This window comes from Erpetoichthys calabaricus, chromosome 6 (assembly GCF_900747795.2).
Source record: "Erpetoichthys calabaricus chromosome 6, fErpCal1.3, whole genome shotgun sequence".
In the NCBI taxonomy this organism is placed as follows: domain Eukaryota; kingdom Metazoa; phylum Chordata; class Cladistia; order Polypteriformes; family Polypteridae; genus Erpetoichthys; species Erpetoichthys calabaricus.
The window spans coordinates 198,829,057-198,855,596 of record NC_041399.2 but is presented as its reverse complement, the minus strand read 5'-3'; the positions used below and the strand labels follow the sequence as shown (position 1 = coordinate 198,855,596).

At 40.7% G+C, this 26,540-nt stretch overlaps 1 protein-coding gene across 1 annotated transcript in view; it reads left to right on the top strand.

The window, feature by feature from the left end:
- Window positions 1-1,498: 1,498 nt before the first annotated feature.
- aoc1 (amine oxidase copper containing 1) overlaps window positions 1,499-26,540 on the top strand; it is a 32,602-nt gene continuing 7,560 nt past the window's right edge. Inside the window, exons 1-3 of the mRNA XM_028804304.2 lie at window positions 1,499-1,680; window positions 12,061-13,617; window positions 16,599-16,887. Coding sequence (XP_028660137.1) covers window positions 12,075-13,617; window positions 16,599-16,887 — 1,832 coding nt within the window. The 5' untranslated portion in view covers window positions 1,499-1,680; window positions 12,061-12,074. The remainder of the gene's footprint in view (window positions 1,681-12,060; window positions 13,618-16,598; window positions 16,888-26,540) is intronic.

Here is a 26,540-nt window from a genome sequence, read left to right as displayed (position 1 = left end):
CCTAACAGTCTTGCAGATACAGGAATGGAGATACTGGCACAGGAATGCTGCCATCCACTATGTTGGTGGAGCAGGTGCTCTTGGGAGACATATTCCCCCTGTGTCCATTCATTACACAGGGTATGGAGTTTATCCCAGCTGGGATGTCAGTCCACCCCTGCTGTCTGTCACAATAGATAGATAAATAGATGTGAAAGGCACTATATACTAAATAGATATGAAAGGTTCCATATCCTAGGTAGATAGATAATGAAAGGCACTATATAGATAGAGAGATAGATAGGAAAGGCACTTTATGATAGATAGATAGATAGATAGATAGATAGATAGATAGATAGATAGATAGATAGATAGATAGATAGATAGATAGATAGATAGATCATCCATCTGCCGGGGTGTGTAGTCACCAGTGAGTCTCACAGGGCTGGTGCATGGTGGGCATATAAGTTTCCTCTGAGGCAGAGAAGGGTGGACAAAGGGACAAAGCAGCAGGGAGATACTACCAAAGTGCCCCCTAAGTGTTGTGCCTGTGAACGCTGATCCCTGACTTCTCCCGTAGTGTCGCTTTTTCAGACAGCTGAGCCTGTGTGTGAGATTTAATGTTTTTGTGATTAGTAGACCAGTGGTGTGCCTTGAGATGTTTGCAGTTACAAGTGTGCCACCACAGGAAACATGTTGGGAAACACTGGATTATGTATTTGTGGACTTATTGGAAGCTCTTCACTTTTGGACGCTATGTGTTTAGCTTTTTCTAAATAAAAGTGCTCAACACTTTGCACTAACCCCTTGCTGACTGTTGCGTCCTCATGAGCCAGGCTCATCCCCGGGTGTGTTATCAATGGTTTCGGGTTCTGACTCGGACTGTCACACAGGTATGCTGAATAAAGATTTGCTTTGCTTCGTATGCAGTAAGTTATCATGTTGATCTTTCTTTATGAAAAGCACTGGATCAACTAGCCACTGACTGACTGATGTATCACACAAAAGGGCATTGCCTTTTGTTTGTATTTGGAGGCAGTGTGATTGCGAACCAAACTTTATGGCACAATTAATAGTTTTACACTGTACACGCATGACTTTCAAAGAGATAAACAACCCGTTATTGTTTTACAATAAAGTTTTCCACAGTAAACACGATTGCAAAGATATGGTACACGTGTCTCCGTAGATTTTTTATAGCAGGGTTATAATGTGACTTGCTGAGGATCTAACCAACTGGGAGCCTTGGGCGTGATGGTGCCAAGCATGGGGGGTTTAGCACCAAATGCATCCCTGCATGATCTTGTGCCAAGGTGATGCTCTCCTCCCTAGCTCACGTAAATGATCTGAACTTTTGCAATGCTTGTTTACCGTTCTACGAAGTTTAAACAAATATGTCAAGTTTAACAAGATTAATAATTTACCAGAAAAATCAGCCGTTCAGACGTTAACGCTTGTGTGATTTTGAGTTAGTTAACTGCGGGCAGCTTATCAACCGGCTCTGCTTCTTCAGCGTCAGTGCAATAAAGGAGTGAAAGGGGAGTGACCGCCGCACAAACAAACATGGGCTCGTGTTCATAAAACAAAAGCATCAAGACGGCAGCCCACGAAAGCCACAAGCGAGAGATTAAAGGCACCAGCAGTCGTGTTAAGGGCAGAGAGTCACCTGAGCAGCAGACTTTCATCTTAGGCGGCCAGCAGGTAAGGAGATTTACTGTGTATGTCGTTAAAAGGAGCGTGTCTGATGTCACCTGCACAGATATTATATTGTATGTGCCAGGTGCACGAACTGTAGCTAATTATAAGGAATTATTTCACTTTTTTATTTTCATTCTGAATATTTAAACATAATTTTCAGGTAGGAAATTATATTATATTATATTATATTATATTATATTATATTATATTATATTATATTATATTATATTATATTATATTATATTATCCTTCATTTCATTTTCCATACCAAACCCACATATCCAGAGTGTCATCAAGATATTATGTTAAATTATATTAAACAGTATTATATAAAATGTTTATATCATATCATATTATAGACAAATATATAGATAGATAAATAGTGAAGGCACTATATAATAGATAGATAGATAGATAGATAGATAGATAGATAGATAGATAGATAGATAGATAGATAGATAGATAATGAAAGGCACTATATAATAGATAGATAATGAAAGGCACTATATAATAGATAGATAACGAAAGACACTAAATGATAGATAGATAGATAGATATGAAAGGCACTATATAATAGATAGAGGGATAAATATGAAAGGCTTTATATAATAGATAGAGGGATAGATAGATATGAAAGGCACTATATAGTAGATAGAGGGATAGATATGAAATGCTCTATATAATAGATAGATAGATATGAAAGGCACTATATAATAGATAGAGGGATAGATATGAAAGGGTCTATATAATAGATAGATAGATATGAAAGGCACTATATAATAGATAGATATTAAAGGCACTATATTATAAATAGATAATGAAAGACACTATATAATAGATAGATAGATATGAAAGGGTCTATATAATAGATAGATAGATATGAAAGGCACTATATAATAGATAGATATTAAAGGCACTATATTATAAATAGATAATGAAAGACACTATATAATAGATAGATAGATATGAAATGCACTATATTATAGATAGATAATGAAAAATACTATATGATAGATAGATAGATAGATAGATAGATAGATAGATAGATAGATAGATAGATAGATAGATAGATAGATAGATAGATAGATAGATAGATATGAATAGCGCTATATAATACTGTAGATAGATAGTGTGGTAGTAATTACCACCACCCCCAAATGACTCAAAATCTCAACCAGAAAACAAAATTTATTACCACAATAGATAGATAGATAAAGGAAAGGTGCTATAGTAAATAGGTAGAAAGATAAAAGGCACTATATGAGACAGAGATAGATATATAGATAAAAGGCACTATATTGGATAGATAAAAGGCAATATACAGTATAAAATAGATTGATAGAGAAAAAAATCTATCTATCTATCTATCTATCTATCTATCTATCTATCTATCTATCTATCTATCTATCTATCTATCTATCTATCTATCTATCTATCTATCTATCTATCTATCTATCTATCTATCTATCTATCTATCTATCTCTGAATGACAGAAATGTTAAGTGGCAGTAAAGAAATAAAGGAAGCAATGAAACAGTTATGACCACAATTAAACTGGGGTGGCACGTTGGCACAGTCGCAGCGCTGCTCCCTTTCAGTACGGAGACCACCGTTGGTGTCCTTCCTGTCTACACGGAGTCTGCAGGTTTGCCCCGTGTCTGTGTGGGTTTCTTCCGGGTGCTCCAGTTTCGTGCCACCGTTCAAAGACTTGAGGGTTTGGTGATTTGCCCAGCGCTATGTTTTCCCTGCTGTGTCTGTGTGTGTCTGTGTGTTTGTATTTTCCCCCTGTGATGGACTGGCACCCTGCCCAGAGTTTATTTCTGCCTTGCTCCTGATTCTGGACAGGGTGGTGTTCAGCAGCCCACATGACCCTCGTCTTGATTAATCGGGTTAGAAAAAAAAATGATGATTAAATGATAGAATAAAGCAATCAAATTCAGAGTTGTGAATTATGGGATATAATTATACAGAATAGAATGTCATGATTTGAAGCATTTGCCTTCCCCCTTATTCCAATGAACTGCACAAAAATGCAAAGTGCTTGGAAAACAGAGATTTTGTTTAATCATCTCACATCAGACTTACATGTCATCTTTTACGCATCGTTGCAAATTATTTTTTTGTGACTGAGAAAAAGATGCTTATCAATTATGGGATTATCAGTCTCCAGTTCTCTTAGACTTTTTCTTTACATTTTCATTGAGTATCTCAAGTTGACCTGTGAAAAAGTCTCAGGTGGGTTAGTCGTTGGGTGGTCTGCCAGTCTTCTTTCAGCAGTTATTTAAAGATCTTAGTGGTAGTCACGCGGCTAATATTCTTAGTTCCTAGTTCCGGCGCCACTGAGAGTGGCAGCCTTTTCAGCAGCTCCGTGTATGACTGTATGTGTATGTGTACTTTTCTACTTTTATTTTTCTATTTTTATTTATTGATCACTTTGTGAATTTCCCCTTGGGATTAATAAAGTATCTATCTATCTATCTATCTATCTATCTATCTATCTATCTATCTATCTATCTATCTATCTATCTATCTATCTATCTATCTATCTATCTATCTAATGTCCCCAACTCACAGCTCCAGAGTCCTAAGTTCAGGCCCCCAGCATTCTCTTTGTGTCCAAGTGGGATTCTTGCGGTACTTCTGGTCCCATCCACATTCAGAAGTCCTGTAGTTTAGCTGTTGATTGAGGGCCTTGTATGAATGAATATGAGTTTGGCCTGTCCAGGGCTGTTTGGTGCCTTCAATCATTTGTTAACAGGGTGGGCACCAAGTCCAATGGTTAAAAAACTGAGTATATTCGTAGGAAGTGAAGAAACTGTTAATGATATTTTTAATTCCAGACATGACACGATTTTTTATAATTGGTTATTCTTTGTAATCAAATGCAGTTATACCTATCCTGAGTTAGTATCTCAGAGCCAGGCACATAATACACTACCTGTCAAAAGTTTTGCAACACCTCAGTTTTTCCAGTTATTTCTTCAAATTGGAATACAATGAATAACCTTAAATGGTGGAAAGGTAAGCACTAAACTGTCAGAGCTTTAAATTTAAAGTTCAGGTTAGCAAAAAGTGTAAAAAAGCAAATTTCAGAATATTACAAATGGGCCTTCTTCACAACTCTAAGGTCACAACCTACAAATGTTCTGCAACAATTAAAACAAATGAAGCCTTGCAAACAATTTGCACCGGTGTCCCAACTTGTGCTGATTACTTAAAAGCCCTCCGTGTGTCTTAAAGCAGAGTCAGAACAGACTGTGTCACTACACCCTCTGAAGTACGACTTGGACAATATTATACTGTAGAAGTTGTCAATTCCGGTGATAATGGTAAGAAAATGGTAATTAACAAATGAAATGCGACAGAGCGTTGTCACTTCTAGAAGTGTAGGCCTTTCATTTAGAGAAATTGCAAAACAAATGTCAGAGAGTCCAGTGGTGTCCTACACAATCCAGAGGCAACTGGACACTGAGAGAGACTCTGATAGGCCGAGCCAAAGTCACGAGCCAATCAGAAGGCAAGTTTCTGAGGGTCACCAGCCTGCGTGATCACAGGCGCCCCACAGCACAACAGCTTAACATTGCAGGTCGACAAAAGCAAGCATCAGTGTCTACTGTGAAGATGAGACTTTGTCCAGTCTGCAGTCGTCCACAGGCCCTATTTTGTCCATTAAAGCAGCGTTTCTCAAACTTTAAACATTTGTGACCCGAGTTTTCATAATAGTTTTAATCGCGCCCCCCTAACTTTTTTTGAAAGGACCCCACTAATACCAGTTTGTTCTTTTTTAATTAATGCTATATCATAGATGCATATTTTATTATACCTACTTAACTTTTATTGACATTTATCTAACTCTATATTTATTTGTCTAGTATCAGAATGTAGTTTAAGTTCATTTGTTTTGGTTTCAATAGATTTATTTTTCATATTTTCGATTCTTGTTTTCTTTTTTTTATATCTTTGCGCCCCCCCTAGGGGGGCCTGCCCCACAGTTTGAGAACCTCTGCATTAAGGAATGGCTTTCTTACTGCCGCAGCACAAAGTCTCACACCCGATCGGAGCCTGAACGCTCCACGTATTATTGTATTATTTATTTAAAAACTGCACTTCGCCACGGCCCTCTCATCCCAACAGTCTCATCTAATACCTAAAGTAAGGTAGCATCACAGTCTAATTGTAAATGCCAAACCGTACTAGAATATAGTCACTGCGCTTTAACACGTAGTACGTGGTCTGATAAAACCAGGGGTGTCGGTGAGCCCCAGACCCCAACACGAACACACCTGCACAGTCCAGAGTTCAAATACTGGAAGGTTTTATTATAATTACCTCCAAAAAGTGATAGAAGCACAAGCAGAAACACAAACACAGGCCTTCCTCTCCACAATGCTTTCCTTCTCCCTACCGCTCTGCCCTCCTCCACTCAAGCGTTGCTCCACTAGCTCCCAGCCCCGACTCACCTGGATAAGGGAGTGTGGTTCCTTTTATTACAGACCCGGGAGTACTTCCTGTGCCAGGGTGACTTCCCGATGAAAGCATTTCCGGGTCTCATGGAAGTCCATTACAATAGGGAGCGTGTCTCCCTGCAGTGCCCTCTCGTGGCACCCAGTGACCCCAGAAGTGATCCACTGCTGGACTACATATCCCAGAATTCCCTGCTGGTTTCCTACTGTGTACCGACCTCCGGGGCTGCTGCCATCTAGCATACTGGGGGAGTAAAAAACCTCCAGCGACGTCTTTCTTTTCCAAGTCCGTCCATCCCTTTTGGTTCATCCTTCTGGGTCCGATCCCTCCTTTCTCCCTGGCTGGGATGCTTCTATGCCTGTGTGCCTGTTGGGAGCCTCCCGTCTGGGTAAGGAACCATCTCCTCTTCTGGCCAGGATGTCCATCCAGCCCATGTAGCATCTACAGTGGATAAATCAAAAAGTAAAGGCAATTTGAAAATGATGCAGTAACCTCAACAGATAGAAGCTAACGCAATGCAACATTATTGCGATGACTAATAGGTAGTTTGGACATGCATAGCTCAGCACAGCACTCTGCCATTAGTCTAGCTGAAGCCATGTCAAATGAAGGTGGACACTCCACTGTGGGATTGCACCATTGTTGAACAGTAGTGAGATTTGTTTGAACAGAGGGAGAGAAACCTCCTGAAATTCACCAAATGATGTTGGCTCAGCATGGAAGTGAAAACAGCAGGACTCAACCAAGGGGTAGAAAGATTTAGAACATGTGTAAGTGACGAAGCTCGATCTGATCTTATCTGCCATCAACATCATGCTCACAAGTCCACATGAACATGGCAAATGCTTCCTTCATAGAACAAGTGTAACTGATGAAGCTCGATCTGATCTGATCTTCTATCAACATCAAGCACACAAGCCTACATCAACATGGAGAATGCCTTTATCATATAACAAGTGTAAATGAAGAAGCTTGATCTGATCTGATCTTCTATCAACATCAAGCACACAAGCATATATCGACATGGCGAATGCTTCCATCATAGAACAAGTGTAACTGACGAAGCACAATCTGATATGCCTTCAACATCATGCAAGCAAGCTGACATCAACATGGAGAATGCCTTCATCATAGAACAAGTGTAACTGACGAAGCTCAATCTGATCTTCTATCAACATCATGGCCACAAGTCCACATTGATATGACAATTGCCTTAATCATAGATCAAGTGTAACTGAAGAAGCTCGATCTGATCAGATCTGCCATCAACATCATGCAAACAAGCCTATATCAACATGGTGAATGCCTTCATCATAGGACAATTGTAACTGACGAAGCTCAATCTGATCAGCCATTAACATCATGCCCACAAGTCCACATCAACAAAGCAAATGCTTCCATCATAGAACAAGTGTAACTGATGAAGCTTGATCTGATCTGATCTTCTATCAACATCAAGCACACAAGTCCACATCAATATGGAGAATGCCTTAATCATAGATCAAGTGTAACTGATTAAGTTTGATTTGATCTGATCTGCCATCAACATCATGCAAACAAGCCTACATCAACATGGCAAAGGCCTTCATCATAGAACAAGTGTAACTGACGAAGCTCAATCTGATATGCCATCAACATCATGCCCACAAGTCCACATCAACATGGCAAATTCTTCCATCATAGAACAAGTGTAACTGATGAAGCTCGATCTGATCTGATCTGCCAAAAAGATCATGCAAACAAGCATACATCAACATGGTGAATGCCTTCATCATAGAATAAGTGTAACTAATGAAGCTCGATCTGATCTGATCAGCCATCAACATCATGCAAGCAAGCAGACATCAACATGGTGAATGCCTTCATCATAGAAGTGGTTTGGGTATCAGCTATAGATCTGCACATGCTGTAGTGCATGATGACTTGGGGTACCATAATGTTTGCACAAGATGGCAACCCCAACAGGTAACTGATCCGCACAAGCCAACATCCTTTGGTGAATTTCATCAGGCTTCTCTCCTGTCCAAAGAAATCTCACTACAGTGCATTGTTCAGCAATGGTGCAATCTCACAGCAGAGCATCAATGTTCATTTGACCTTGGCTTCAACTAGACTAACGGCAACTGAGCACCGCCATGAATGTGTTGTGTTCCGTCAGTTTCTCTTAGTGGCTATACTTCTGTAATTTTCAGTTTAACAGTACAGAAGAAAGATGATACTTGAATGAGTTGCTCCATCGTCCTCCAAGTCAGGCCTTCTAACTGAATACCTTCTTCTGGTGGCCCCTGAGAGTTTTATACTGATGTTCTGGAAGGGGTGGAGCTTTGCAGTGAAAGTGACAACTGGGTTACTTCTCATCCGGCTCATGAGCTTCTGAAATCCTGAGATGAAGTTAATGACAGTACCCCCCACTCTGCTCGGGGTGGTATTACCTTCCTTACTGGAGTCTTGAAGAAGGCCCAGAGGGGGATGTGCTTGACATGATATATTTATATATTTACATTCACATATGTAATATAGATCTTATTTTAGGAGTAGACCAGAAGAATCAGGAGAAGAGAAGGGATATGGAAATGCTAGCAGTCGTCTGGTTAGTCAGGCTCTTCTCAGTAGAAGTGCAAGTAGAGAACTGTTAGTCAACAGTGCCACACTCAACTCCATCCTCCATTTATGTACTTTTTAGCTCAGACCACCAAGAAGACAACAGACAGCTTCATATTAGAAACTTGGCTCCATGCAAGTCTTAATTTCAATTAAGCAGGTTCAAAGAACGTAGAAGAACAAAAATATGGACGGATGAAACTGTCCAAACTGTCCAACATTTATTTCTATAGGCCATTTTCATACAAATGATGTAGCTCAAAGTTCTTTACAAGATGAAGAAAGAAAAAAGAAACATAAAAATAAGATTAGTTAATGCTAAGTTTCTCTATTATAATAAAAAAATCCTGGGATGACATGAGACTTTTTAGCCTGGGATGAGACGTGACATTTTCAGAGAGACACTCTCACGTCCCGAGAGACGAGACTTTGTGCCAAGAGATTTAACCACACCTGGGGTTGGAAATAAAAGACAAAGAGTAGATGACAAAGTAGAACGTCGTAAAGAATTCAAAAACGTTGGTGCGATACACATGCAGAGCAGGTTAGAAATAATGGAAATACGAAAATTTGAAAGTCTCAAAAAACTGACAGTAAAGATCGCATTACTTCAAACAAACAGAAATTATTACTCAGCAAAATAACGGAACAGCAAATAGAGATCGAATATATTGTTCGGATTTAAACTTTAAGTCGGAGACTTGTAGATCATCTAATTTGTGTTGCCATCAGGGAAAAGTAGTGTTTCTTCTTGATGAAGAGGCCTATCCGTAAGAAATAAAAGATTTGTTGTTTGGTGAAAGTGAAATCCACATACGTGAGTGGCTGGCGCATAGCGCAGGCCCAGGGGGCTGCCGAGCAATGTGAGCAGGGGGCAAAACCCCCTAGTAACAAAAAATAAAGTAAGGTCCAATGACCAGGAGGACAGAACAAAGAAAAAAAACTCCAGAGGGCTGGAGAAAAAAGAAAACAAAATCTGCAGGGGTTCTGAGGCCTCAAGACCACCCAGCGCCCACTGGGCATTCTACCTAACATAAATGATCTTAGTCAGTCCTCATGGTTTTCAGGCTTCACGAGGAAGAATTAGACGATGATGGTCATGTGGACATCTGACCTTCAGTCCATCAGTGTAGGGACTGCATGGTTCCCTGATCAGGTGGCGCAGATCAACACCATAAAAAAACGGAAAGAGAACAGCAGAGAAAATAGGGTTTAGTACAGATTGCGGAGCCATGATAAAAATAATAATTAAATGCATATACAGAATATCAGGGTTACACTAAAATGAAGCTATGAGAAAGCCATTTTAAAGTAACGGGTCTTTAGCAGTTTATTAAAGTGCTCCACTGTATTAGCCTGGCAAATTTCTATCGGTCAGCTATTCAGATTTGAGGTGCATAACAGCAGAAGGCCACCTCACCACTTCTTTTAAGTTTAGCTCTTGGAATTCTAAGCAGACCCTCATTTGAAGATCTATGGTTAAACGTAGGTGAGTCAAAGAATGAATGTGAAAAGCAGAGCAAAGTTATAAGAGTTTCCCATAGGAAAGTTTTAGTGCTTAGTGGTTGATCTTTGATGGCTCACGAGATTCTCCTTTACGTTTCTTTTAAGAATCAACTTTGTCACAGATGTTTCTCCTAAAATTCCTTAGGAGACGTAACTTCAAAAAAAAAAGAGGCATGAGATACAACTAAGGAGTCGAATTTGAGAATTTGGTTTGAAAACAGCATGTCGTATTTTGTCAGGTCTCTTTCTAGTCTTCTTTTCATCTCTTTCAAGACTTCATATGTTTTGCTTATTATTGGATGGATGTCTTTTACCAAAGGTGACTTACAGCATTGCTTCCATTTCTTGTGTTTTTCCAATTGGAGCACAGGCAGATGAAGTGACTTCCTTGTGGTCACACAGTGGTGTCAGTAGTGGGATTTGAACCTGCAATCTCAGGGTTTGGAGTCCAACATCTTAACCAATATTCCTGATCTAACTGGAGCACAGCGATATATGAGGGACGTTCAAAAAGATTCCACACTTTTCTAAAATACATGACATCACTTTCAATAGTCACCTTCGTTTGCGATGAAATTTTTCCAGTCTCATACCAACTTTTTAATGAGCAATTACTACTCCTCCCACCTTCAACGTTTCCAACAAAAATATAAAACTGTGGAATTTTTTTGAACATCCCTCGTAAATTACAGGAGCTAATAGTATGATTCAGAAGCAGGGGCTACAGTTTTGTAATCATATTAAAGTGTTCTATTACCACAAACAACTGTCCATGCATTCCACCATATATCACCTAACACACAGTGCAAATACTTTGAAATTGTAAAAAATTAAATAAATAAATGACATGTCATTTGGGAGACCTGAGGTCATTGTGTGACTTTTGCTGAGGTCTCTGCTGAAGGTCAAGAGGAGACACTGGGGAGAACACCTAGGTGTTTTTTTCCTCAGGAGAAATTTCTGAGAAGCTGGAGACTGTGAACGCTAGGTGGCACTGTTGCCCCTTTAAACCCAACAGACAGATGCTCAGGACACCGGGTAAAAGCACTAAGAAGATCTTCAATTCTTTCTTCTTCTATAAACAGTGCCTCCAAGCGCCACAGCCACACTAAACAAGCAAGTAATTTACAATTCTCAATAATAAATACAACTCTCTTCTTCTTCACACCTCCCAGCATCCTTCATTCACCTCCACCTGACTCTGGACTTGCCTGCTGAGTCTTCAGTAGTCCTTTAAATAGTCCTTGACCCGGTTGTGCTTCTGCTCTTCCAACCACGTGACTTGTCAGCACTTCCGGGTCAGGCAGAGAATTAAAGTTATTTAATCAGCCCGGAAGTACTTCGGGGCTCTTGTTCTCGTGACTTCCTAGTACTTCTGAGGTATAAGGGAAGCGAGACTCCCCCAGTCCTTCCACAGCACCCTCTGGCAGCACCCACGGTACCAAAACAGTGCTGAGATAGTGAACTCCAAGTCCCAGGATGCCATGTGGGAATCCGGGGCACCACTATACTCCAACGGGAGCTACCATCTAGCATCTTGTGGGGAGGCAGTGTCCTACAAAAGCTGCCTTTCCCCATCTTTTCACCTCAGGGGCGTCCCGGTGGGGTTGAACTGCCGCCCATCTCTTATAAGACTAAAGAACATGTCTCCACTTTATTTCTTTCTGATCTCATTGTTGTCTAGGAGAAACCAAAAAGATATTATGGAGATCTCTTGTTTGATTTTTCACTCCTATGAGCTAATAAATGAGCTTTAGTTGGCTTTTAATAAGGTTCTTTAAACTTCATTCCATTGTACTATTTCTTTTGTAGGTCTCTGAGTGGAGATGTGGCAGCACTTAGTCGTAAGCATGGCTCTGTTGTCCGCCACAACAGCAATTTGTCACCCAGCTGAGAGAGAAAGGGCCAGGCAGGGTGCCTCGATCTTTGCTGATTTAAGTCCACAGGAATTGAAAGAGGTGAAGAACTTTTTGTTTTTGCGTCCAGATCTACGTCTCTCTTCAGTAAAGGAGGAAACCCTGAAGAAAAACAGCATCTTCTTGATTGAGTTGCACGTTCCCAAGAAGAGCGAGGCTCTCAGAGCGCTGGACAAAGGCCATGAGAAGCCAGTACGCCAGGCCAGAGTAGTTATTCAGTTTGGCGACCAGCCTCATCCAAACATCACCGAGTATATTGTTAGTCCATTACCCAATCCTACTTGCTTGAAACCTCGAACCTTTAAATCGAAGCAGTCCATAAAGTTTGAATCAAGGCCTATCAGCTTAGTGGAGTACAAACATTTAACTAAAATACTAAAAGAGGTCACAGAAAAAGCGTATCGAATTTTGATAGAAAGCTCTGGATTTTCTTTCCACAACTGCACCGACAGATGCCTGACTTTCTCCGACATTGCCCCACGTGGTCTGGAGTCAGGAGAGAGGCGGACCTGGATAATGCTGCAGAAGTTCGTTGAAGGCTACTTCATTCACCCAATAGGATTCGAAGTCTTCATCAACCACAAATCTTTGGATTCGTCTGAGTGGTTTGTAGAAAAGGTCTGGTACAACGAGCAGTACTTTGACAGTGTGGAGGAACTCGTTGAGAAATATGAGAGAGGGGCGGTTCGGAAGGTCAAGCTTGGTGAACATAATGATGAAGACCTCTTCTCCACCTATATACCCCGTGGTGAGAGAAACACTCCAAACAACATCCATGGGCCCAAGACAGTGCTACCTCAGGGACCACGGTATCGAGTGGAGAACAATTTTGTTGAATATGCAGGCTGGTCGTTTGCATTTCGTGTACGCTCCAGTGCAGGCCTACAACTGTTTGACATTCGCTTCAACGGAGAAAGAATAGCCTACGAGATCAGCCTCCAGGAGGCGTTGGCCTTCTATGCCGGAAACTCACCCGCTGCCATGCAAACAAAATATATTGACGCCGGCTGGGGAATGGGAACTGTGGGCTACGAGCTGGCTCCTGGTATAGACTGTCCTGAGGTTGCTACCTTCATCGACCTTTATCATTTCTATGACACAAATCACCCAATTCGTTACAAGAATGCCCTTTGTATCTTTGAGATGACGACCAACACTCCTTTGCGAAGACACTACAATAACAACTTCAGAGGTGGCTACAACTTTTATGCTGGCCTGGAGAACACTGCTCTAGTCATTCGGACCACCTCAACAGTTTATAATTATGACTACATCTGGGATTTCTACTTTTATCAGAATGGGGTGGTGGAGTCGAGAGTCAGTGCAACCGGATACATTCACTCCCAATTCTTCACTTCTGAAGGTGTGAACTATGGTAACAAGGTGTACAGCTACGTCCTGGGGAATCTGCACACCCATCTGGTCAACTACAAGGTTGACTTAGACGTAGCAGGTAAGGCCTCTCCACTTGTTCTCCATGAATCCTTTATAAAGGTGGGGAGTGTGACCTAGTGGGCTAGTAGAGCAGAGCGACTGGAAACCACTTGGTTCCAGCTTCATGTACGAGGTGTAAATCACGAAAAGTGTGATCTTCCGTGAATCACGTAAAGGGATACTCTGATCAAAAATTACATTTTTGTTATTTGTTTCTTACCCCATGTGGTTTGTAGCCTCTTATCTTCTCTCGTATGCCTCCTAGTTCCCTAAGGAACATGAGGCTTTGGTGGTTTGTAGTGAGGTTAAGACAATTTTTTAATGTCGTGTTTTCATGGAGAACTGATAGAATGGGTATCTTTGGAGAGCAGCGCTGGACAACGGGAAGCAATATCAGAACATGTCGTGTACTCAGCATGTCATGTCATACAGTTGTATGTTCCAAACATGTAAAAATCAAGCATTTTTTTTGCTAAAATATTTGTAATTAAATATGTCCACAAAATCAGAGTAGTACATGAACAGGAAATGGACTTAAACAGGATTGAGCTTTTGAATTGAAGACAGGGCTCTTGACCAGTGAAGGAGGTGGGGAGGCAGATCTTGAAATTTTAAAACTCTGTTACGGTGCGATCTGCTCAAGACATCCCAACAAAAATGGAATTGTCCAGAAGAATAAGTGTGCTAGATTTCAATAAAATTGCTCCATAAAGGGCCAAATTGTTTTATGCTGACAGAAGGACAGAAAGGCAGACAGACATGGCTATCACAGTAGGAGCTTCTCACATTACATGTGAATAAAGCAAACAAGAATACGAACAGGACTACTAACACACAGTCAGACGTGCACTCTTGTAACCGCCATAGACCAGCACTAGGATGTTCCTTTCCAACTATGAAAGCGAAATATAATTTGTGTTTTCTCCACATTTTTCAAAAGGACAATTTTGGGTAGGATTGGATTTTTGTGGGCCTCAGGGCCTTGAGATAGGCACATATACTGGAAAATGTTTTTCTGTAGGTTGTTTTCAAATAGCCAAGGAATTTCTCTCAGTCAGGCTGGTGCCACCATTAAGTAGAATTAGGGGTTCGCTTAGGGCGCAGGTCATAGGGGTGTGGGTGGACCCAGCCACATGAGTTAGCTACCGAACAGTCACTTGACACACTAATAAGCTTGGCCTAGGGCACAAAACAACCTAACACCGGCACTGCTCTCAGTTTGTCACTCAGTCAATCAGGAAGATGTAGCTGAAGCTGAAGATGTCTCCACAAAACATAAAAAAAAAATTAAAATTAGAAAAATAAAGCTAATGGCAGGATGTGAACCACAATGCCTCTTACTTGCAGTCAGACATTCATGCTGATGACCGACAACCAGCACTGAGACTGCCCTCTGACATTAGATGTGCAACATCACCACAGTTTTATAATTAAATTACAGCGAATTTTATATTTTATATTAGAATTAAATTAGCGAGTTTGGACTAATATAGGCCTCAGGTCCATGACATTGATCCATTAGTGAAAACTGGTTATCTTTAGGCTTCTACAGATTGTGGAGAATTTCTTATCAGTCAGTCAGTCAGTCAGTCAGGGAGATAAAACATTATATTTACTGTACGCTGTATAAAGACACACACTGTAGAAACATGCTGTGAAAGGCACTATATAATAGATAGATAGATAGATATGAAAGGCACTATATAATAGATAGATAGATATATAGATATGAAAGGCACTATATAATAGATAGATAGATAGATATGAAAGGCACTATATAATAGATAGATATATAGATATGCAAGGCACTATATGATAGATAGATAGATATAAAAGGCACTATATAATAGATAGATAGATAGATAGATAGATAGATAGATAGATAGATATGAAAGGCACTATATGATAGATAGATAGATAGATAGATAGATAGATAGATAGATAGATAGATAGATAGATAAATAGATAGATAGATAGATAGATATGAAAGGCACTATATAATAGATAGATAGATAGATATGAAAGGCACTATATGATAGATAGATAGATAGATAGATAGATAGATAGATAGATAGATAGATAGATAGATAGATAGATAGATAGATAGATATGAAAGGCACTATATAATAGATAGATAGATAGATAGATAGATAGATAGATAGATAGATAGATAGATAGATAGATAGATAGATAGATAGATATGAAAGGCACTATATAATAGATAGATAGATAGATAGATAGATAGATAGATAGATAGATAGATAGATAGATAGATAATGAAAGACACTATATGAGAGATATATACTGTAGATAGATATGAAAGGCACTATATAATAGATAGATATGTAAGGCACTATATAATAGATAGATAGATAGATAGATAGATAGATAGATAGATAGATAGATAGATAGATAGATAGATAGATAGATAGATAGATAGATAGATAATGAAAGACACTACATGAGAGATAGATACTGTAGATAGATATGAAAGGCATTATACAATAAATAGTTAATGAAAAGCACTATAGATAGATAGATAGATAGATATGAAAGGCACTATATGATAGATAGATAGATATGAAAGGCACTATATAATAGATAGATAGATAGATAGATAGATAGATAGATAGATAGATAGATAGATAGATAGATAGATAGATATGAAAGGCACTATATAATAGATAGATAGATACATAGATAGATATGAAAGGCACTATATGATAGATAGATAGACATATAGATAGATATGAAAGGCACTATATGATAGATAGATAGATAGATAGATAGATAGATAGATAGATAGATAGATAGATAGATAGATAGATAGATAGATAGATAGATAGATAGATAGATAGATAGATAGATAGATAGATAGATAGATAGATAGATAGACAAACGAACAGATTTAAAGTCCTGTCCCTTTGCCGTTATATCACACTGCCTGCTTTGTTTTGCTTTAATCCCTCCGTTTATAACAAAAACAAATTTTATTTGCAGGAAGACAGAACAGTTTTGAAAGCCTGGCACTAAAATATGAGAACATTACCAATCCGTGGAGTCCTTCTCACTTCATTGTGCAATCAAAGCTCCATCGTACTCAACATGAGAAAGAGAGGCACGCTGCGTTCCCTTTTGGCAAGACGCTTCCCAGATATCTTCACTTCTACAACCCAAATCAAAAGAACAGGTGGGGTCACTACAAAGGATACCGTATCCAGTTCAACTCTCATGCATACAGCGTCCTCCCCAAGGGCTGGAAAGAAGAGAAAGGCATCACCTGGTCAAGGTAAAATTAATAACATTTCGAAGTGATCAGAACTGGAAAGTGGGTTAAAAATGATATCCTGTACAGCAAGTGAATGTATAATAATGGTGTGGTACACATCCAGTGTGCTGGGTTTGAATATTTCACCCTATTATGTCCCAGTAGACTTTTCACCTTCTCCCTGTGTCTGTAGGGGATCTTTCTCCCCATATCCCCAAACAGACATGAGTTACAGTTGGTTAACTGGTCACTCTTAAAAGGCTCAGTGATGTCCACGTCTGCTCCTCTCTTGTACCTGAGACTGCTGGGATAGTTGAATGTGACTCCATATCCTCCTAACCTTAATTACTGTGCACCTCTGTAGTGGCTGGCTGTGGACACCAATGAGTTTAGAATGTGTTTTCTAGCATAATACTGTTCATGTGTTTTACTTGAATTGTTTTAATTTCTCGTATACAAAGTATAGGGAAAGTATTGTAATCATCCAAAAATTCCAGTTTGAGATTTTGATGAATCTCAATGTTTTAGACCTCCCCGAGTCCAAAAATACCATTTGTGGAATTATGTATGTGTGTGTGTATGTAGGTGAACGCGATAACTTGAGGACGCTTTCACTTAGGTCAACCAAATTTTGCACACAAGTATTAGGTACAAAACGAAGATTTCAATCAATTTCCGTTAACTGGAAGTGGTACTTTACCTTTTGATTTATTTTAATCTGTTCTTGATTATCATGGCACCAGAGAGTGTGGTGCATGTTGGTTTGACATACGCACAAGAATTTCACTGCGTTGTTTATGTGACAATAGGACTACTACTAATACATTTACTATAATTACTACTACTACTACTACTACTACTACTATTATTATTATTACCAGTAACGGTGCGCTGCACGATAACGTGCAGGTGAATACACTTGACTTGAGTTTTCATAGTTTTCATCCTCTTTCTCTGTACGTTTACCATTCGTTTGCTCAGAGGTTGATGTGCTTGCTGTTTCCTGAGCAGATCTTCTGTACTCCACCCTAGCGGCCCGCTGCTTCTCTTTCATCGGCATCTTTTCGCGTTAAAACTGATTAAGTTAGTTTTTGTGTTACAATTACTTAGTGCGTTTTCTTTAATTTTTCACTTAATCTGGCACATAAGTCTTCAATCTGCCTCAAGAATGATTAGTGAAGGTGGTAGGGAATGAGAACAGCGCCCGTAGGCATCCTCTACACGGCAGCCCTGCTGCACGCTGCCGACAGTTGATTCTACAATAAAATAAAAATAAAAATAAAAAGAGTAATAAAATCATCACCCCGAAAGCGGATAGTAGACGTCACGTAGTATATGTGTAGCAAATTTCAAATCAATAGGTGAAACGGTTTGCGAGCTACAGGTGATTTAAAATCCTGGACAGAAAAACGAACAGCGTATTATAGAAGAAGATTATTATTATAACTGCTATTATTGCTACTGAAGGAAAAGGGGTTGAATGATCACTCATTTGATTAATTATAAGTTTTGCCTTCAGCAACACTCGTAATAAATTAAAACAAGACGCCCAATGAATGTATGTCGAGTGGAGGAATCTCGGTTTCACAAGAAATATGAAGAGATCTGTACAGTAAATGAACAAGGCTCATAAATCGGCAAAAGTCTCCATTAAACACTTTTATTTTCTCTGTTGTGGCCTACTTTCAACAAATTACCCAGTCACACTTATTGCAATAAATTAAATAATACTATTTATTTATAACATAAGGATAATAGAATATGGATATAAATGAGTATACAGTATGTGTAGAAATACAGGGTAGCCTGTAGTGCTGCCGGATAGGCAGATGTGGTCACGTCGCCTGCCTTGCTTTCTTGCTATCTGACCCCTGGAAACCACTTTTGTGGTGGCAGTGTACTGAAGTGGTCAGTGCAGTATTTGTTGCAAGAATGAAATGCAATAGCAGATGCGTACGTGCGGACAGGTTCCATCAAAGCAACAAGGGAAATTTTCGCCAGCTGGTTTCCTCACCGTAGACACAAAAAGGGTTTATGGCCACCACAATCGGCTGACTTAAAAACATGCGACTATTTCTTGTGGGGTTATTTAAAGGGTTGCGTGTATGAGACAAATCCACGGACGATAAATGAACTGAAGTTGAATACTGAAAATGTGATACAGAGAATCGATCACATGACGTTGCAATGAGTGTGCATGAACACGATGAAATGGCCACAGAGATGTATTGACGCACAAGGAGATCACTTTCAGCATCTTCTGTAAATGTGAGTACCAGATTTGATCATTGTTCTCTTCACCACATAATGCAGTCATCTCGGTGGAGGCGGGCCACTTTTTCCTGGGCCACCCTGTATACAGTATGTATATAGTGTGACCACCAGGGGGTGTTGCAGCACCCCAAACTGCAAACACAAACTCACGGATGGAAGTCTCTGTGTAAACGAAAGGGTTAATCGTGTTCCGCTAGTCTCCGAGGGGCACAAGTGAACACAAAACAGTCTTCAATAGCTCTGTCCTATGGCAAACCAAACTAACATTTCGAGATATCTCAGACTACGTTTCATGATACCTAGACCTGCATTTTAGAGATCTCAAATTGAATTACAGATGCAAAAAATGCATCTGTTTAAGATACCTAAAATGCATTTTATGATATCTCAAATAGATTTCCGGAGATCTTGAAGTGATAAGCTGAACATTTTGAGGTATCTGAAATATAATTGAAGATATCTTGAAATAAGTTCCTGTGCATTTTGAGATATCCTATTGTCATTATTATTGTCACTATTTCTCATAAAAAAACGTTATTTTATTCAAGCAAGACAGGACTCCCCACCAGTGAAGTGCAGCGGTTCTAAGGACACACATGTACAACACTTGCATGGCTGATCTGCGCACATTGGGGGTCTCACATTGTAAAGTAGACCCTGGCTCATTTAAAAAGAGGAGTTAATTAAAAAAATGAGGTGATTGTTCCTGGCTGGATGGCTTGCCATGTATCGTTCACCTTAAACTAAAGAGTACGATAATTCAAGCTGATAGATAGATAGATAGATAGATAGATAGATAGATAGATAGATAGATAGATAGATAGATAGATAGATAGATAGATAGATAGATAGATAGATAGATAGATAGATAGATAGATAGATAGATAGATAGATAGATAGATAGATGGAAGGCACTATTAGATAGTGTAGAAGCTGGCCCGGACACAGACAGGCGGACACCAATGGTTCACCAACCAACACACGTTTATTCATAATCACTATTTCCAAGGTCACACACATCCCCAAAACTCCCCCAAAGTCCAGGCCTCAACAATGCCTTTTCGTTCTTCAGGCCACCTCCTTTCCTCTCCTCCTGAGCTCCATCTTTCTCCATTCCCGACTCAAGCCATTGAATGGAGGGAGGCGGCCCCTTTTATCCCCACCCGGACGTGCTCCAGGTGTCTCCCGATAATCTTCTGCTGGCAATCCCAAGTGTGGCAGAAGTACCAGCTGCGCACCTGGAAGCACTCCGGGTGTCCCTGGTCGTCTTCCCCCCAGCACTTCCAGGTGTGGCGGAAGTGCTGAGGACCAGGGCTCTCCAGGCATCAGGGTGCCCCCTGGCGGTGACCACAGGCCCCTATAGAGTTGAGCTTCTAAGCTCTGTTTCTGTGGTCCCCAAAACCACCAGGGTGGTCGCCTCCTCGTGGTCTTTGTACCACCCCCAGCCGCTTGCCAAAATAGATAGATAGATATGAATTAGTTAGCTAGATAGATAGCTAGATAGATAGCTAGATAGATAGATAGATAGATAGATAGATAGATAGATAGATAGATAGATAGATAGATAGATAGATAGATAGATAGATAGATAGATAGATAGATAGATAGATAGATAGATAGATAGATAGATAGATAGATAGATAGGTTCCCTGCCTTGTGCCCTATGTTGGCTGAAATTGGCTCCAGCTGACCCCCGTGACCCTGTGTTCGGATTCTATATGAGTGAGGCACGCAGGCTCAGACGGAGAATAGGAGACGATTACCCACAGTCCCGCAGTGAGAGAGAGAACCACCATCAGCTCAGTTGTGACCACATAACGCTCAGTAGACAAAGCCCATTCCTCTTTGCAGCACCTCTGAAAAATGACTGCAGCAATGTACAGAGACATCCTGGATGAAAACCTGCTCCAGAGCGCTCTTGACCTCAGACTGGGGTGACGGTTCATCTTTCAGCAGGACAATGACCCTAAGCACACAGCCAAGATATCAAAGGAGTGGCTTCAGGATAACTCTGTGAATGTCCTTGAGTGGCCCAGCCAGAGCCCAGACTTGAATCCGATTGAACATCTCTGGAGAGATCTGAAAATGGCTGTGCACCGACACTTCCCATCCAACCTGATGGAGCTTGAGAGGTGCTGCAAAGAGGAATGGGCGAAACTGGCCAAGGATAGGTGTGCCAAGCTTGTGGCATCATATTCAAAAAGACTTGAGGCTGTAATTGCTGCCAAAGGTGCATCGACAAAGTATTGAGCAAAGGCTGTGAATACTTATGGACATGGGATTTCTCAGTTTTTTTATTTTTAATAAATCTGCAAAAACCTCTAGTAAACTTTTTTCACGTTGTCATTATGGGGTGTTGTGTGTAGAATTCTGAGGAAAAAAATGAATTTAATCCATTTTGGAATAAGGCTGTAAAATAACAAAATGTGGAAAAAGTGATGCGCTCTGAATACTTTCCAGATGCACTGTACATATGGTGGCAGATGGCCAGGACCCATGCCCGGTCAAGACACTCCTTTGACACTGGATCTGGGGGAGCAGCCATGGGATGTACACTACGTACCCAGGAACACTTGGTGGCAGCCCCCCTGGGTTGCATCAGGACCAATATTTTGGAACGTCAGAGCTCATTCCTGTTGGGCTCCGTGGCCACCACCAGGGGGAGCTGCACGGCCTAACAAGCCCATCTGGCCGGGAACACAGCCACACCCGGAGGTGCAGCTGGAAGTAGGTCAACGAGCACCTGCAGCACTTCTGGGTGGGCTAGAAAAGAAGCCGACAGTCACCACTCCGGGCGGCAGAGTCAGGAGGAGGAGGAGGACAAAGCTGCCTTGGACGAGTGGAGGAGAAAGAAGAGTGTTTTGTGGTGGTGTTTTGCTTTGTGCTTTTGGATGTTTAGGGACTGTGTTGGGCTTGTGGGACACAGGGAAGACATGGCCCATGACTGAAGAAAAATTAAAAACCTTTTTGTTTATTTTTTATATGTGCCTCCAGTGTCAGTCTGTGTCGGGTCGATGCCTATATAGCACCTTTACCACTATATATATATATATAGTGTATATATATATATATATATATATATATATATATATATATATATATATATATATATATATGTACATATATATATATATATATATACATATATACACTAGGGAGTTACCTCCCTGCTCGCTACACGCCAGCCACTTTGCGTCTGTGTCCCTTGTTTTGTGAAGAGGGGGTCTGAACGCATCCCAAGGAGACGCGGTCGCTCCTCCGAAACCCCCTCTTAGGCGATGATAAATTGGGAAATAAATACAGTTTTTGCTCGATCAGCTGCTGGCTTGTTGCTGCTGCTGCTGCTGCTGCCGTGTGATCTGCATCTTGCGTGGTGCTTTGAACATTTAAAAGCCTGTACAGCAGCTGTCCTACTCTTTGTCTTTTATTTCCAGCCCTGGGTGTGTTTAAATGTCTTGACACAAAGTCTCGTCTCACGGGACTTGAGTTCTTGATATTTTAGTTTATAATTTAAAGACGGAATAAGAATATGAAAATCTAACAACATCACATTAAAGTTCGATAAATTCTGAAAAGAATGATACCAAATATATATATGTAGGTTTTAAAATAAGCCGATTTAAAGTGTGACAAAAAATGTGACATAAAAATGTCACTTAAAATCTCTGCACAAAATCGTTGCACTTTTAGGCTTAGGATTTTATATATATAATATATATTGTCGCAGGAGGCTGGGGGTCAGTCCTGGCTGGGATGCCTGGAAGGACCGAGAGGTGGCACATTTGTCCTTCGGGCCACGAGGGGGCAACCGCCCTGGAGCAGAAGAGGGCCACGGAAGGGGAGCAGGGAGGCTCAAGCCTCCACCGCCATGGGGCGCCCCGAGACTCATGGAGCCCGGGACATATTTACTTCCGCCACGCTCCTGGAGGACGATCCTTCCAGGGACACCTGGAGTGCTTCCGGGTGCTCTCCTGATGCTTCCACCACATCAGGAAGTGACATCAGGCAGAGCACCTGGAGCTCATCCGGGTAAGGATAAAGGGGGCCGCCTCCCTCCAATCAGGGAGCTGGAGTCGGGAGCAGGAGCAGGACGAAGCTCTTGGAGAGAGAGGACAGTTGGCCCAGAGACTTTGAGAGAAAGGCCCGGAGTAACGGTGATTGGTGCAAGGAGCACAATGTACTGTGCCGGTCTGTGTTGTGTTGGTTGCAAAGAAAAAGAATAAACACGAGTTTTATAAAGATGCGGTGTCTGTCTGATGGTGTCCGGGCAAGTCTCACAATATATATATGTATATGGAGTAGATATAATATGCACATAGTCATGGGACATAACCAGTCCTCCAGAACGTTAAATGAACGACATGTAAACATATTCTTCGCACTCATCTGGATTTTGGGAGAAATTGATGCCAAGAAAAAGCCATATGCGACATTTTTTTGATACCATCCAAATATGCATCCGACCAAATGCAAGTAGTGAAAGCCCAAGTGGACTGTCTGATTGGGTGCCAAGAGCAGAATAACGGCCGCCATTTAATCCGAGCTCACCTGATGCTACAGAAGGCAAAAAGACGCTCAGTTCAGACATCCGTGTGGACAGGGCCTTAAGCATGCAGGTGGTGTGGCTTTGGGACATACAGGATTTTTGCATCAAAGTTAAATCTGCTGTCTGAATAGGGATTGTGTGCCACTAAAAGCATAGAAGAATGGACAATGCCCACTTTGTCCTACAGCACAGGCAGAAGACTTGAGGGGAATGAGCTGGTGTATATGGAGTTGTGACGGTCCGGGTCGGCTTCATGATCCCAAGGTCACCTCTGGGTGCCTCTTGAACCCGGAACCTTTGATAATGCACCACAGGAGGAACTGGGCAAGTGAGGACACACACAGTCAACAAAGGGTGAGTACAAAGTGATGCAGTGCTTTTATTACAAAACAAAAAAGCAAACAACAGAGTCCAAAGTACAGTACAAAAAGATCATCCATAAATAAATAGTCTGTAAAATCAGGAACAGTCTGTGACTTAAAATTCAATAAATAATCCAAAGATTAAACCGGAATTAAACACAGATATCGGGTCGTTACTCTCTCTTTTCACTGAGTTTGGTGGAACTTCCTCTCTCCTGTCTCTCTAGCTCACCCAGCACACTGCTCAGACAGCGGAGACCCCCATCTTGGCTGCCTCCATCAGCATCTGCCAGATAGTCCAGAGTCAGTTGTCCTCTCCTCTTCATTCATGCTGTCCTGGCATCCATTAGATCCCTAAGGAGGACTCCATAACCTTTCTACCTGCTCCACCAGTAAATCAGCCTGCCCTGTCAGGGCTACTGACTGCTCTTCCTCCTATCTCTGACAATGGCTGATCTCTGGCTCCTCTCTCGTTTCCTCCTTTTTTTTCTATCTGTCGCTCTGCAGTTTTCTTTGAAAAGCCTGTGGGATGCAGGCATGGTAGTCATGGCTCCAACACTAATAAGGGAATGGGTCAATCCCACAAGTGTGCACATCTACCTCTGGAGTCACTCCACTCTGCCATGCTACCTACACCCCACCTGAAAATGTAAGCACATTATTTATTTATTTAAAATGTCACGTGCCACAGAACTGCTATCTCAGAGGAGTGCAGAAAAATTAGAAGGCGTAGGCAAATAAGGTGTAAGTTTTGTATTTTTCATGGTATACATTCATTTGCTACACAAAATTGCATTCCAAAGTGAAACATTTTTTACAAATTTTAAAAACAGATTATCTGTTCTTGCAGCTTTTAATATTGCAGTACATTAGTGCAAATATAAAAAAATGGCTTAAACCCTTCGATGCAAAAATGTATGACACGGTATGACAAGTTAGGTTAACCCTTTAACCGCCAACTCCCTAAATATTCCCCAAGCCAGGCGAAATCTGAACAATTTTCGTTTTTTTACTTTTTTACATTTTTTTTACATTTTTTACATTTATTCAAGCAGTATTGACCACTAAATGTTGTGCAAGTTGCCAGTGTATACACGAAATCTATAAATGTAACCTGAATTCTCAGCTAAGCAAAACATCTTGATACCAAACCGTGCCCTTTTCAATGGTAGATACTGTCGAAACTGTAAGCGGCCCTTCCACAACAATAAACTTTCATTAAACTGCAACTGACGGTCCTGGCATGTAGGGCAACTGAAATGCTTCAAATAAATGATCAATCAAAGGACGTAGCTTGAACAAGTGGTCGCGGTTTGGATCTTTCTTATCTGGCTCGTTTCTGTTGTCATTCAAATGAAAGAATTTCAGCAGCAAAAAGAATCGGTTACGTGTCATGACAGCTGCAAAAATAGGTGTTGCATACATAGGATCTGTAGACCAGTACATCTCAATATCTGGTTTTCTGATTATTCCCATCAACATCAAAATCCCAATGAATTTTTTCATTTCGTTTTCATCAGTGTCAAACCAAGCACGAACACGGGAATGTGGAGGTAAATTGGGATTTTTCTCAATAAACTGTGCTGCATACAGATTTGTCTGATGAACAAAATGTCTGATCAAATCAGGTGACACAAACAGCTCATAAAACTGCTCAGCAGTGTAATTGTTTACATCAACAATAAAGCCACACGTTCCCTCAAACGGATGCAGAAAAGGTAGTTCACCACGGGCAGCAGCCCAGCTGAGATGCTGGGGATACACCCACTCAGTGCCGTCATCCGATGCGTCTTCATTCACAGTATCATGCAGCGCACGTTGCTGCTCATCACTGTCGCTAAAATCTTCTTCAGAACTGCTACAATCATGATCAGAACTGTCCAAAATCGCCTGCAAAGCCTCACTTGAAGTCAGTTTACGTTTCGCCATATTCACAGCTGTTACATGCGAATCACGTCACATGACCGGCCAAAACAACCACAGACTTGTCGAAATACAACGTAGTAATAATACCCACGCCAAACCATCAGTTATACTACTTGCCAGGCATTCATATAACCACAGGCAAATGTGCCGGATAATTCCGGCAGTATGGCGTTAGCAATAAAACAACGGTGCCGGATATATCCGACAGAGGGCGGTTAAGGGGTTAAGGAAAGGTATGATAAGGAAATACATGGAAAGATAAAGCAAGACAAGGCAAGAAAAGATAAGATAACATAGGATAGGACAAGAAAAGGCAAGCAATGCCAGGAAAAGATAAGACCAGATAAGATAAGATGATAAAGAACGATGAGCTAAGGTAAAGAAAGATAAGGCAGGGTAAGATGCAATAAGATAGGATAGGAAAAGACAAGAAAATATAAGGTAAGACAAAGTAAGATAAGACAAGATAAGGTAAGAGAAGAGAAAAGAAGATGGGAAGTGATAAGATAAGACAGGGCATGACCAGGTAAGATAAGACATTGCAAGATAAGATAAGATATGCTAGG